This window comes from Polypterus senegalus, chromosome 8 (genome assembly GCF_016835505.1).
Source record: "Polypterus senegalus isolate Bchr_013 chromosome 8, ASM1683550v1, whole genome shotgun sequence".
Classification (NCBI taxonomy): Eukaryota; Metazoa; Chordata; class Cladistia; order Polypteriformes; family Polypteridae; genus Polypterus; species Polypterus senegalus.
In genome coordinates, this window is record NC_053161.1 from 150,199,752 (window position 1) to 150,214,452 (window position 14,701).

General features: G+C 36.9%; 1 protein-coding gene across 5 annotated transcripts in view; it reads left to right on the forward strand.

Annotated features, from left to right (window-relative positions):
• LOC120534378 (NACHT, LRR and PYD domains-containing protein 3-like) overlaps nucleotides 1-10,262 on the forward strand; it is a 50,270-nt gene extending 40,008 nt beyond the window's left edge. For all 5 annotated transcript variants that reach the window (XM_039761920.1, XM_039761921.1, XM_039761924.1 and 2 more), the window contains one exon: nucleotides 8,225-10,262. In XM_039761920.1, coding sequence (XP_039617854.1) covers nucleotides 8,225-8,237 — 13 coding nt within the window. In that variant the 3' untranslated portion in view covers nucleotides 8,238-10,262. The remainder of the gene's footprint in view (nucleotides 1-8,224) is intronic.
• Nucleotides 10,263-14,701: the final 4,439 nt, after the last annotated feature.

The window sequence follows — 14,701 nt, forward strand, 5'->3', positions numbered from 1 at the left end:
AATGAAAGGGACCGCACACTCTTATCCAGGCGAGTCGGAGTTGGGAGGAAGTAGAGCAACACTCGACTGAAGGAGGGTAGTGCGGTGGTGAGAAGATAGCATTGTGCAGAGAAAAACCTGTGTTTGTACTTGTGCAACAGTTAAGGTATTGTAGTAAAGAAACACATCCTTTATTTAAACCCGGGACTCTTAGTGTGTTCATGCTGAGGGTCTGGGGCTTGCGGACGGCTCGGTTCTTACACAGTGGAATGAGATGGCACAACACATTAAGTGTCTTTTGTGTCATCTGATCATCAACTGCTGCAGCAATGATAAGCAACATGGCAGAACCTATTAAACGTTCAAAGTAGTGCTGTGTAAGACTGAAGTAAAAAGAAAGTACTGTAAGTATTGTACTTAATTCAAAGAGAATGTGCAATAACAGGACTAAGCCAAAGAAAAAATGACAATAAAGAACAAGAATTAGAGAGACGGTGAGCTATACCCTAATGTACTGACATGGAATGAGACAGTGAGAATTTTTATCAAAGAACAACAGGATATGAAATCAAGATGAAGTCATAACCAAAAGTCTAACCAGTCTTTTAGCAAGAGCTGAAACGCTAACCAAACATCAAAGTGCTAAATATGATAAGCAGGTTCACTAACCAAGAATCAAACACTACCACTGCTTTTATCCATAATTCTAGCTACAAAGATAGATGGCACTAGAAGTTTTGTAATAGATTCTTGTAAATGTTTATGTTTAGAGAGAAGAACATCAGAAGGTAGACAACCTTGGAGGATAGTGTAATAGTCATAAAAAAATGTATCTACAGCCTTCTGGAAAATAATGTACTGTAGTTTGGTTTGTATGGAGCTACCTTTAACCTAACAGTTTTTACTTGTTTATGAGCGGTTCATTCTGTTATGTTGAGCAGCACACAAAATGACAACATGATGAGAGGCCTCTAAAACACCCAGAAAATAGGCCAGGGATCTCATTGCCCAGATAAGCTCTCATCCAAAAAAAGCTTGCCCCAAATTTCTACTGGTCTGGCTTTGGCCTACATAGGCCCAAAATGGGAATTATATATATATTTCAATATATATTTAATGTTTCAACTTCTAAAAAAAATGTCCTTCAAGAGAAAGGACCTTAAATCTCTGGACTTGTTCTAATATAAAAAAAAAATCAAAGGTCAAAACAGAAGCAATAAATTAAAACATCCAGGAAATCAATACTGACAAGAAATATTCTTTGAAGGTCAGAACTCCTAGTAGACTCACGTCTCAGCCTGAATTTCTAGATTGTGGATGGTTTCCTAGCAATAATCTGAGGGTGGTCCTGCCTCTTGGGGTTACAACCACAAAATGCAAGGAATATCACACATCAGTATAAGGTACATGTATACAGAATAAAAAAAATAAAAATTGTACTAACATATGAAACATATATAAAAATAAACAGACAAGCCACAAAAAAACACAATAAGCCAGGGAAAAAAGTCCTGTCAGAAATATAACACCTGATAGCCAAAACACCAGTTTCAAGAGTCAGTAGCTATCAGAAAGCAGGAACCTCTAAAGCAACCAGACAGAAAACTATTGAACCCTCCTTTGGAACGGGAAACTCTTCTAGTATGGCTGTTGCCTCTGGCACCTTGTAAACGGTATCAGTGTTGGGACAGCAGTGTTGACGTGATCTTAGAAGGTGACATATGACAACATTGTGCATTGGGGCTGCAAACAAAATGTACTCTTTGCAACACAATGTGAAGATTTTACATTGTGGGTGTTGCTATCAGGGCCATTAATCTCTAGGTCATCAAAATCAAAAAGAGTCCATGAGTACAATAGAAAATACTACATTCTGAAAGTAATTAAGTGTTGATTACAAAGGGCAGATTGTTACCTGGAACAACCTAGCATGAGAACAAATTCAGTGAGGTGTCTACTCTGTGAGTGGAATCAGAGCTGCGAGATACTTGACAGTAGCTAATTTAAAAAAGACTCTAAAGTCATTAATTGCTATAATAGAACTTCTTGCCAGTAGATGGGGTATTCATTTCCAGTAGCAGCTTTGCTAACCTCCAGAAGTCTAGTCACTCCATATTACGTATGTGTGACTACCAATTATGAAATCCAAAGTGAACCATCAACCTATTAAAGCAAAGCAAAAGGCTGCTGCACTTTAGATATATAGATAGATAGATAGATAGATAGATAGATAGATAGATATATAGATAGATAATGGTCTGAACACACATCAGAATGACTAAAACACAAGAAAATTAAAAAGAAAGACAATTTCTGACATGGCAGTCCAAGTCCTAGTGAGGCAGTATGCAGGCATGTTACTGTTGGTATAAATGAACCCCCATAGCATTTCTTGACACCCTTCTACTGAATGATTTGTTGGCGAAAAGCCCTCAGTGTGTCAGAGAGAGGATGTGCAGCATTGTTCATCATGGCACTCAGTTTTGTTTTCAGTCTCTTCTTCACTACGACCTCCAGAGGATCCAGAGTGTGTCCTGTAACTGAACTTGCCCTTTAAATTAGCTTGTTGATTCGGTGGGCCATTCTTAAATTTATGTTACCAGCCCAGCACACCACAACGTAGAAAATCCCACTGGCTATCGCAGAGTTGTAGAAGATGTGAAGGATGTCACTTCCCATATTAAAAGAATACAGTTTTCAAAGGACAAAGAGTCTACTCTGCCCTTTCTTATACAGTTCATCTGTGCTCTGAGACCAGTCCAACCTGTCATTGATGTAGACCCCCAAGTACTTGTAGGAGTGGACCACCTCTACATTCACTCCTTGAATAGTGACCAGACATAGAGGCTCTTTAGTGCAGTGAAAGTCAATAACCAATTGTTTGATTTAGTTAATTTGCAGGCAATTCTCTTTCTGTCAAGAAACAAAGTTCTCTATCGGACTCCTCTCCTCTGTCTCATCCCCTTTATCAATTCACCCCGTAACTGCAGAATCATCTGAGTATTTTGACAGTGACATGACCTGCTGTTATATTTATAGCATGAGGTGTACAGAGTGAAGATTAAAGATGACAGGACTGTTCCTTGTGGTGCCCCAGTGCTGATCACATCTGTATCAGAGTCACAGGCATTGACTCTCACAAACTGTGGTCCTGCATTGAGAGATGACATTGTTAGTTTCTACCAGGACTTCTCTCCATTTTTATGCCAAGCCTTATCTTTTCATTTTAGCTTAGTTTCCAAGATTTTATTAGCACAAATGCTTTGTGCCACAGCATATTAAGATTCCCACCTTGGAATACCCAAAAAAAATCTCCATCTTCAAATAACTAGCAGTACAATAATAATTAATAATTAAATTATATTAATTATATTCATTTTATTATCTGAAATATTTACTGTAAGAAATTTGTGCATGTGAGATAAGTAAATTACATTTACATTACATTAATTATGAACTGCTGCTTACCCATGAACATTGAGATCTCCCTCTGTTTATCTAACAAGAATACAGCTGACACATGTCTGCCGTCACTCAGACTCAGAGTCATTCAATTACAAGCTAGGAAAGAACTTGTGAGTTGATTAGGGTTAGGCTTAGGGTAGGGGATATGGCCATTACTTTGGCAGGCACTGGTACACTTGTCCTGTTTTAAGGTTAGGTTTGTGTTAGGGACTTTCTATGACATGTGTGATATTTTCATGGGTGTGTTTGGTCTTAAATTGATGCTATTATCATCATGAATCATTTGGTATTATTTTTTGAAGTGTGTGTTACAATTATAAGCATATTAATAAAAGACAGCCCAGATGTGTCTCCTCAGAGCTAAGACTAGAGTTTACGACGTTATTATGGCGTTGCTTCATTTCTCTGAATTTCCTGACAACAAATCAAGCTGGTGTTCACTCTTGTAAAGTTTCTTACGGTCACACATTGTTCCACTGGATGGGCTTTGATCTCTGACCTTAAATGTTATGTTTAAGGTGTATAAAAGGGATAGGTTTAAATGCTCAATTGGAAGATATGTAACTCTGTTCTAAAATGCACCAATGCATGTTTCTGCAATTTTTATAACTTTATTCTATGTCACTAGACAATGTTGACTTTCCCATTAACAAATCTGCAATGGTTACAAGGTTAGGCTGATTATTTGCCTTCTGTAATTATGATTAATGCTGAAATAGTATAGCACTTTTTTGTAAACACGTACTAGAAGTAAGTGTCTAAAGTTCACAATCTGAATATTCACATTTTGTGAGTATTCCTTTAATACTTTGGGTATGGAATACTGCTTATGCAAAACAAGTTAGGTTTGCTATGTACAGTAGCCTCTGAAGATTAATTATAAAGAACATTCTAATGTAGCACTTTAGATTAGATTAGATTAGATTAACACATGTATAAATACAGGGCAACGAGATTCAGTTTAGCATCTAATCAGAAGTGCAAAGAGCAGAAGTACAATAAATATAATATATGCATATTATGTACAGTTAAATACGATATTTACAGTTAAATGCGATATATACAGTTAAATACGATATGTACAGTTAAGAGCACAGTGAAGATGGGAATAGATATATAGATATATATAAATAGATATACAAATGTTCTTTAAGGCTACATATAAAAAAGCGGCTACTGGCCAGAGTTGGCATACTTTCTAGGGGCGTATAACTTTGGGGACTATAAACATTGGTAAGTCATGTTAACTCTGATATTACAGTAATTTATAAGTATAAGTATCCCATAAAGACAAAGTTAGCTTTTAAGATTGAAAGAAATCATTTGGAGTCAGATTGATGGTCCATGCTCCTATTCTGTTGTTAGTTACGAGACTTGATGCCACAGGGAAGCCAAGTTGTGTAGAGGAAATTAATATCAGTCTAAGCTCATGACCAGGTCAAATGTTCACAACATCAAAATAAACACCACAAGATCAAAAATTAAAGATATAATAAACACTGCCAAGAAATCTTCAAAATGATTATTTCCCCACTACAATTCATCTAGAAATAAAATCCCAGAGTATAAACAATAAGACTGGAATGCTAAAAGAAAAGGTTTAACTAGATGTTGTAAAGTAAAAACAGGACTTAAAGAGGTACCTGGCAAGAAATAACAGAGAAATGCAATTCCCTGGCAAGAAGCTGAGGTCACAGCAGAGACTTGGGTGGGCCTGATATGACAATGTTATGATGCACATAAATCCTGAACAGTTCCAGAAATGCCCACCAGAAGGGGAAATCCTGATCAAAATCCTAGATAGTAACACAGAAAGCCATGTACAACCTTTAAAAATTGTTCAAGTATTCCTATGTGTATTGTACTACAAAAAGGAAGTAAAAATGTTAGGTTTGAGTACACAATGGGAGGTCTGAAAATCAAGAGTACACCTTATGAGAAGAGCTAAGCTATCGACTTCCAGACAGTATTCAGAAGCCATTAAGAAGGCAAACAGAATGTCAGGTTATATAGCGCCCTGATGAGTGGAGTACAAGTCACAGGAGGTTCTGCGCAAACTTTATAACACACTGGTGAGGCCTCATCTGGAGTACTGGGTACAGTTTGGGTCTCCAGGCTACAAAAAGGACGTAGCAGCGCTAGAAAAGGTCCAGAGAAGAGCGACTAGGCTGATTCCAGAAATGCAGGGGATGAATTATGAGGAAAGATTAAAAGAGCTGAGCCTATACAGTTTAAGCAAAAGAAGATTAAGAGGAGACATGACTGAAATATTTAAAATTATGACTTGTATTTTAAAATGAGTTCATCAAGAACACAGGGACACAGTTGGAAACTTGTTAAGGGTCAATTTCACACAAACATTAGGAAGGGTTTCTTCACACAGAGAACCACCAACACTTGTAATAAAGTAATCTTGGAATACTTATTGAGTAAAATGTATGATTATTTTGGCATTTGACTTATTTTAATGTTAATTGGGTTATGTCATTGTGCCATTTTACTGTGCGTGCTGCTATTTTGAGCTTTGGTGGTGCCATATTGTTTATAGCATGTAAAATAAAACAAGAACACACATAAAGGACTTCAAACCCTGAGGCTGTGGTTTCAAATCCCCCCACTGACACTGTGTGAACCTGAGCAAGTCACTTGACCAAAAGAAATGTAACTCACTTGTATCTGAAATGTTGTAAATTGCTTTGGATAACGGCATCAGCCAAATATGTAAATGTATGTATGTATGTATGTATGTATGTATGTATGTAAAGGTTTGGGGCACCTTTGTAACAAAATAACAAACACAATTAATGTGTAATGTGAGGAATGCCTTTATAGACACAAGTCTAACATTAGACTGGTAGTGCTGGTTTTGAAGGCAATGAGGTGGAAGGAAGCCCAGAACAGGAACTGATGTCATTTGCCTTTGATTTGTTGGTGTCCAGATCTTCAGAGGGAATGGGAGGAGATGCATTATAAAGCAGCGCCAACCCCTGTAAGAGATGGCCTGCCATACATCGCGAACAGTGACAAAATAAAGAGAACAACTCCTTAAAATCAAACTAACTAATTAATCACTAGGAAAGGAATTAACAGAATTTGTTTTTGATCTGTTTATTGGCTACAATGTTTTGGTAATCTGTCTTATGGTGTATCAATCCTTCCTACATACGACAATTCTCTTGTCGGTTAATAATAATTTATTTGAATCTTTGTTGCCCACACTTAATTAAATAAGGAAGCAAACAATCTAATAGCAGCCATGCCGCAGTGAGTTGAAATATCTTAATGCCAGTTGTAGCTGCGTTTTCCCAAAATTACCAAAGTTCAGCAGCTTCAACTCAAAAAATGGGATTCAACAAAAGCCTGATGCGCAGAAATGATTCCACAGACAAAATATTTTTGTTTTTTAAAACTTTAGTTAAGTTTCAAAGTAAAACAGTTCACACAAAAAAGAAAATTAAAATTGCAAAAAAAGAAAAAATTAATGTTAAGAAAAGTTCAGTTCAAACCTTAACCCTTGTTTCATCTCAAATTGTTACTATTTACTTAACATTTCTGTACCATTTCAAAATGTTTTAGAACCATTTCTAAACGGTCAGAAAACTGTATGCTTATCCCATCTCTGAGTAGAAAATGGGTCTTTTAAGTCCCTCTTTACTGGGACTTGTTCTTACCACAGCTAAGCTTATTATCACACTGTTTCTCAGTTACAGTAAGAAGGTTCTATTTCTTGCTAACTTATAGGGGGAAAAGACTATACCATAAGTTATGACTATGAAAGAAATGTATGTTCTATTCAAATTAAGCAAACATTAATATGAGTTTAACTCAAAATTTTAACTTTCTAAGATTGGCTCTTACACCTGTTATGCTGGACCCAAAGTCAGAGTATTATTTTGAGTGAGTTCAAAATAATCAGAACATGAGAGAAGACAACAGAGAGAAACCAGACCAAAACCAAAAGAGAAATGATTAGGCACCCAAAACTCAGGGGCAAAACGGGAATCAGTAATCAAAGGAGGAACAGTTCAATAAACCAAAATGAAACCTGGAAGCCAACTGTCACTACGAAGAAGTTGCGAGATTTTAACAAAACCAAGAGATAAAGTGCCATGGAACTAACTGCCATATTTAAATCATCACATGACATAACTGATGCAATGATCGCAGTCATGTGACTCCTGTATAAATAAAGAATAAGTCAGAAATAAAGTTTCTCAAAAATAAATCGAAATGCTTTGAAAATCTCCAAAACAAAATCTAAACAAAAAAAATAAATAAATATGTATAAAACATATTGTCACTCATGCACATCAGAGGGTCACTATTCAGGTTCTCCCCAGGTATGTAATACCACTGTGGGCCAAGAGGGGGATGATGCAGCTGACTGTGTTGTCAGCCTTTGTCTCCACAGTGCAGAGAAACCACCCACTGAAGGCAACTGACTCCGTCCCTTCTAGTCCCAGGACCCTAAAAACTCAGTCGCCCAGAAGGGGACATCACTCATTGACTAGACAGCAGAAGAGATGGAGGTCATTCAAGCTGAAAACCCCTCCTATTAAGAAGCCTTGATAGGCAGCTGTTTATTTGTTAGAAAGCCTGAGGGTGTCGATTATCAATAAACGGGGAAAGCAATGAGAATATTAAATACATTTCCCACATGAGTTTATGGATATGGATCCCAGTCCTGTTAGGATATACAGTTATGATGTGATGAAACTGATGTCATTGCATGAAGTGACATTCTGATGTGTTTCTAACGTGTCTTTGGTCATTTCCATAGGATATTTTATTAAGGAATCAATGAGGTAAGAGTGCAAAGAGGAGCCTGAATTCACTTGAGTAGCCGAACAAATCAAAATGATGGCTGAAGAAAACTGCGCCAGCATTTGATTGGAGGCAGAACCTCCTGTCAACTCGCATTCCCTGAAGACCTGTAAGCAGCTCTGCTTGAACATTTTTTGAAATCATTCACCCCTGCACTTCAGAACAATTGAATAACATCGCAAGGGCAGTGGATGAGGCAGAATTGACTTTTCAGCTTATTGGCGATCAACTAAAATTTACACAGTGTGCAAGTACGTATATATGCAGGAAGGCTGTCCCAACAAATTTCAATTAAAATTAACAGGAGGTGTCTGTAAATTATTGTGAAGTTAATTTGAAATACTGGGATATCAAGGAACATATGCAACTGGCCCAAACAATTGCATTATGTGCTGATGGGAGTTGTTTTTTTGTAACAGTGGTCCATTACTGGATTTTGTGTGGTGAAGAAAGCAGGTAAAAATTGTATATGAAAACAATGATTTTGAAAAACTAAAAAAATGGCATTAGTTTGTGGGAAAAGGTTAGGAGTGATGATAAGGAGGAGGAAGGAATCAGATTCGTACAAATGCTTGTTTCTGGAATACCATCAGTACTTATCTTCAAGTCAGAGTGACCCTTTATTGTGTGTGCCCTCTTTAAATGCCAATTAGAGAAAGAAAACTTATAGCACTGATGTAAACTGGATTGAAAACAAATAGCAGTAGCAGACCACTCATTTCTGTTAATCAATAGCAGACAAGACCACAGAGAATAGTCTATGTCCTTTGAGTGAGACATGAATGCTCAGCAATGCATCAGAAGGTGTGAGCAGATGTCCATCAAGCACTGGCAAAACATTTAGGCCTTACACTTACATTCAGGTGTCCATTTTATGAACCTTTTTATTCCACTTCAGGGTCACAGGTGAAACTCGTAATTTTACTTTAAACTCGAGAAATATCACTAGGCCTTGTTCCAAATCGTCACCGGAGCTTAGCCGTTACTGTACATGAGACCCTGGCTGCAGACAGCAGTGTCACCATTCAGTGTTCTTTTTTATTAATATTATAAAATGGAGAACTTTAAAATTTATCTTGAGGTATCTGAGATGAATCAATCCATAATGCAGTTGTGATATTCAGGATATCTTTTTATTTTGATGAACAGATTCTTAACATTGCTTTTTGTTAATTTATTTCTGTCAGGGTAGTGTGAGCAGAGCAAGGCTGGATGATGAGGTAGCCAAAAGCACACCGATTCTGTGCAGAATACAATTTTGCTTTTCTCTTTCCCATTGCCTGCTGGTCTTATCCTAACATATTCATCATTTTCGATTTAATCGTTAAAACTTAATTGCAGTATGAACCTAGCTTATCACAGTAAGTTTATATACAATATATTTATACATGTGGTGTTTGCATTTTGATTTTAACATTACTGTATTTTTACTGTATTTAACTGAACTTTACTGCATTTGTACATCTGCATAGTTCCCTAAATGTGTTAATCAAATTAATCTGCTACATGCAGTCACACTTTTATTTTCTATTGTGTATGTACTGTAATTCAGTGTGTTTGATGGTGGATGTTCTTTGTTACAAGATTTCTATATTTCTTGAGCTTCTGTAAAAGTTCATTTATCCCTGGGAACAAATACAATTAAATGTATGTATCTATCTCTGTTTCTGTCATATAATGCCTTTTCATATCTGTCTATCTATCTATAGGGCTACTGGAAAGAGTTGACAAATTTAAATATCTAGGTAGATAGACCGAGATGGAAAATTAAATGCAGAGATAACCCTTAGAGTGAAGTGTGGACAGAACAATTAGAAGAAGGTATCAGGAGTATTATGTGTTTAAAGAATTAAGGCAAAGGTTACAGGTGTTTAAGACCAGCAGTGATGTATGGTGCTGAGAAATGGGCAGTAAAGGGAGCACAGCAGGAGAAGAAGTGCGATGTGACAGAAATGAGGATGTTGAGATGGATAAGTGGAGCTATAAAAAAAAAAAAAAAAGAACAATAAGAAATTAGATAATAAGAGGTACAACAAAATCAAGTGAAATTTTTAAGAAAGTACAGGAAAGTAGGTTGAAGTGATATGGACATGTGATGAGGACAGACAATGGATATGTGGGCAAAAGAATGATGGGAATGGAAGTACAGGGCAAGAGAAAGCAAAGGAGGCTAAAGCAGAGGCAGATGGATAAAGTCAAAGAAAATCTGAAGAAAAAAGCTTGACTGGTGAGGAGGACAAGGAGGACTAAGGTGTTTGGAGAAGGTTGAACAAGCACATCGACCCCTCATAGAAGTGGGAAAAGATGAAGAGGAGGAGGGAGAATCTATCTAGCTATCTGTCATATAGCATCTTTTTATATCTATCGGTCACATATAGTGCCTTTTCATACCTATGAACTTAAAAAATATCAATGTGGTGCTGCTGCTATTTAATGTGGTAGTGAAGCGCAGACTGCAGCTGGAGTTTACAGGTATGTATCATAGCCTCATGAATGACATGGAGACGTTCTGTGAATTATGGGAGCTCTGTGTGTTGTGTTCTATCAAGAGAGACAAACTGGTCACTACCTGGTGAGAGGACTTTGTATATGACTGGGATTATTTGTAATACTTCAGCAATGTGAATATATCTGCAGAATAAGAGGTGAGTTCTGGGGGTATAGTGGTAGGGCAATTATTAACAATTTCCTTCCCATGAAACTGATTATTAATTGTATCTATATGTTTGATGTTTTCCATTATTTAAGCATAATAAAGTTTACTTCAAAAATATAATATAGCACAGTTTCCATCTATCTCTCTTCTATATATCTACCTAAAAACAGTTACGTACTTGCCAATTAATAACTAGACAGGCAAAATGAGCAATTCTGAAAACGTAAAGGAATAAAGATAAAAATGCACTGACAACTGATGCTTTACTAATGTTTGAAGTGCTGATACAAGCTGAATGAAAGTGGAGTTTGCATATTATAAACTCATTAATGACATGAACACGTTTAATAGAATCTGGGATGTGGAGGGAGTGTTGATGAGGGGAAATTCACATAAACTGGTGACTGGAAATGAAGGTGGGATTTCAGTGACGGAGGTGTATGGTGCTTCTAACACACAAATGATATCATCAACAGCTTTGTTTAATGCTATGTTTTCACATTTTGATTTCTTGTATATATTAAATATTTCAAAACTAGTAATTAAAGCAAATCAGTGATGTGTGTCACATTTACAAAATTGTTTAGATTAGAATGTTTCAAATGGTTATGTGAAGTAGGAAGTTTGTGCTCGGGGTGTAACGGTGTGTTGTGTTAAATAATCAGTGTGGAGGTAAAAAATGTGTGCAAAATTCATCTTAAGAAAGAGAAAACATATTTCTCAAAATATTTAGATTGTATATCTGGTCAATACATTGAAGATCCATATTCTTTTGTTATTTAATTGAATAGTCCGTTTTAAAAACTAAAAACAATTATCTATCTACCTGTCTTTCACTTTAATGAACACTATGCCTGAACACTTTGCAAATGTAGGACAACTTAGCCGTTTTCATTTTTAAACACGTGGAGCACAGCCAGAGACTCACTCCGGTCACACAAGGAGGAGCCCACCTTGTGCTTTACAGTCCAACACCGTAACCAAGAGACCGTGCTGCAGTATACACTTGCTACAATTTTTTGTAACCCTATAAGCATGTCCCTTGTTTACTGACCTTTTAATAAGTCAGGTCTGCTTTTTTTTTTTTTTACAAAGCTGTCTAAAAGCTTGTAAGCCAACACACTTCCACATTCTTAATTAAATTTCTCTTTGTAAAAGCATGCATAATTCATTATGCTATTTGTTTGGCATTGTAAGGCTTCTTCCATGTCACATTGTGTTCTGTGATGGAGTCTGCAGTAGCAATATCAAATATGACCTTGACAAAGTTGGGTAACTAATGACCGTAATTTAGATGTTGTTTCACTTCCCCAAGCCACTACAGTGCAGTATATTATAGCTCGGCAGGCTCAGTGGGGAGGTCAAGTACACTTCCAGGGTAAGGCAAATGTGCAAGGGCTTCACTCTAGTCTCACCCAAGGCTTACTTCAGGTTTCCTTGAAGTAATTATGGGGTAAGATTTAAAAGGTCTTTTTGCACTTGGGTTTGAGTTTGAAGTTGTAAAGCAGCAAACACCCACAGCTTAAGTGATAAGAAGAAAAATGAACAGCCAGAATGGTGGAGAGTGTCAGGCTCAAGAAAGATGATGACACCCTTGGTCAAATACAGAAATCTAGCCAGACCAAATAAAAAAATGAACCCACGCATTACTATTATAATATATTATGATAACGGCTCATATTATAAAGCTGTTATTATAATGTGTGTTAACGTGACAAAAATAATAAACCTCAACAGTGTTGAATATGCTGTTCCAACAGTGTTTCAGTTCCCCTTTCAGAGGGCCAATGCTGCATATTTTCAGTGGAGAACCTTTTTTGTTTTTTTTCGTCAGTTTATATCAGCTACCTATTGTCACTTCTCAGGGGGCTGGTTGACAGGTCAGGAATATCTCAGCTAAGCATCACTCCATTGTGATCACTGTGCTGAAAGCCGTTAGCAGACTGAGGAGGTGCTACATTCAGTTGTCATATGGTGTCAGTGCACATACTTAAAACATATTGTTGCCAGCAAAAAGAGGCAATTTGCAGCTGTATCTGGTTCTCCTAACGTAATCGGATCACTGTACTGCACTTGTATTGCAATAAGGGCATCTAGTGAGAATGAAACTGCTTTTTTCAAAAGCAAATTGTTATATTTCATTAACGCATGAGTCATATGTGATACTAAGATGAGACTGATAAACATCACAACTCCAGAGCCTTGGTCAACCGGTGATTAGTATATTTTGAGGTAAACCAGCTTTAGCAGATGTGATTGTGCTATACACGGTGGCGGTATTTTATATGCTCTATACTATTCATTGCATCAGGAATCATGTCACTACATGTGCAAGTATTAGATGCTGGCACTATATGCATTTCCCAGAACACAAAATAGAGGAGCAATAATGTTGTACTGTACATGATTTTGTGCACTCAGTTGTGGAGTGCAGGGCAGATACTCCTGAATGCAGGTGCCAGGAGGAAACCCCATAGGGAGACGGAATAAAAAGTGGTCAGAGGTGAAGCTAAATGATATCTAAAGAATGGGTCTCAACCCAGAAAATGTCCAGGACCATTAAGAGTGAAGGAAAAAGATTTGGATGGTAACAGGCTAACCTGGATAAGCCCAGAAAAAGCTTGTTAAACCACTGATCAATGCAGCATATGTTGCAAGGTGTTTATACAGTATTTTCACATTAGGTTATACAGCGCCTACAAAGAGTATTCAATCCTTAGAAGACTTCACATTTTATTGCTATGCAACTTTGAAACACAGTGAATTTAATTTGGCATTTTCTAACACTAATCAACAGAAAAGTTCTTTTGAATATCAAAGGGAAAACAGATCTCTGCAAAGTGGTCTAAATTAATGACAAATACAAAACACAAAGTAATTGATCATGTTAAGTATTGACCCCATTAATATGACATTTCTAAATCATAACTGGTCCAGCAACTGGATTTAGAAGTCACATATTTAATTCAGTGGATATCACCAATCTATAATGAACAGTTTTCAAGTAACTGTAGCCTAAATGCATTAGTACCTGAATCGGTATTGGGGTCAGACCAACACAATGAAGACAAAAGAATACTCCAAGAAAAATGGATTGAAAAGGACAAGTCAAGGGATAGAGACAAGAAGATCACAAGTTACTATGTATACAGTTTAATCAATCATGGAAAAACTGAAAGTATGGCACAGCTGTAAATCTAAAAAACTGCGTGATCATGCAAAAGGACAACTAGTATGGAAGGTCACAAAGAGACCTTTAAGAATTCTAAAAGGAGTTAAAAGTCACAATGGCTACGATTGGAGAGACTGTAAAGACAAAAGCTGCTGACTGGGTGCTTCACCAGTTGCAGGTTTATAGAAGAGTGGCAAAGGGAACTTGTAGCATGGTGGTGGCAACATCATGTTGAAGGGGATGCTTGTCTGCTGCTGGGCCTGGAAGGCTTATAATCACAGTGGGTAAAATGAATGCAGCAAAAAAACAGGGATATCCTGGAGGAAAACTTGACAAAGTCTGCAAGAAACCAGCATCTTTGGAGATGATTTGTTTTCTGTCATGACAATGACACAATGCATAAAGCCAAAATTACACAGGAATGGCTTAAAAACAACAATGTTGATGTTTCAATACATCAGAGTTTAGATCTCAATCCAAATCAGAATTTGTGACAGGAACTGACTCATGAACAGCATGTAACCGGAGTTATTATAAAAAAAGAAAAGGGCAGGGTGCATATGTGCAACACTGATATAGAGAGACCTGTGCGTAAAGACACGAGA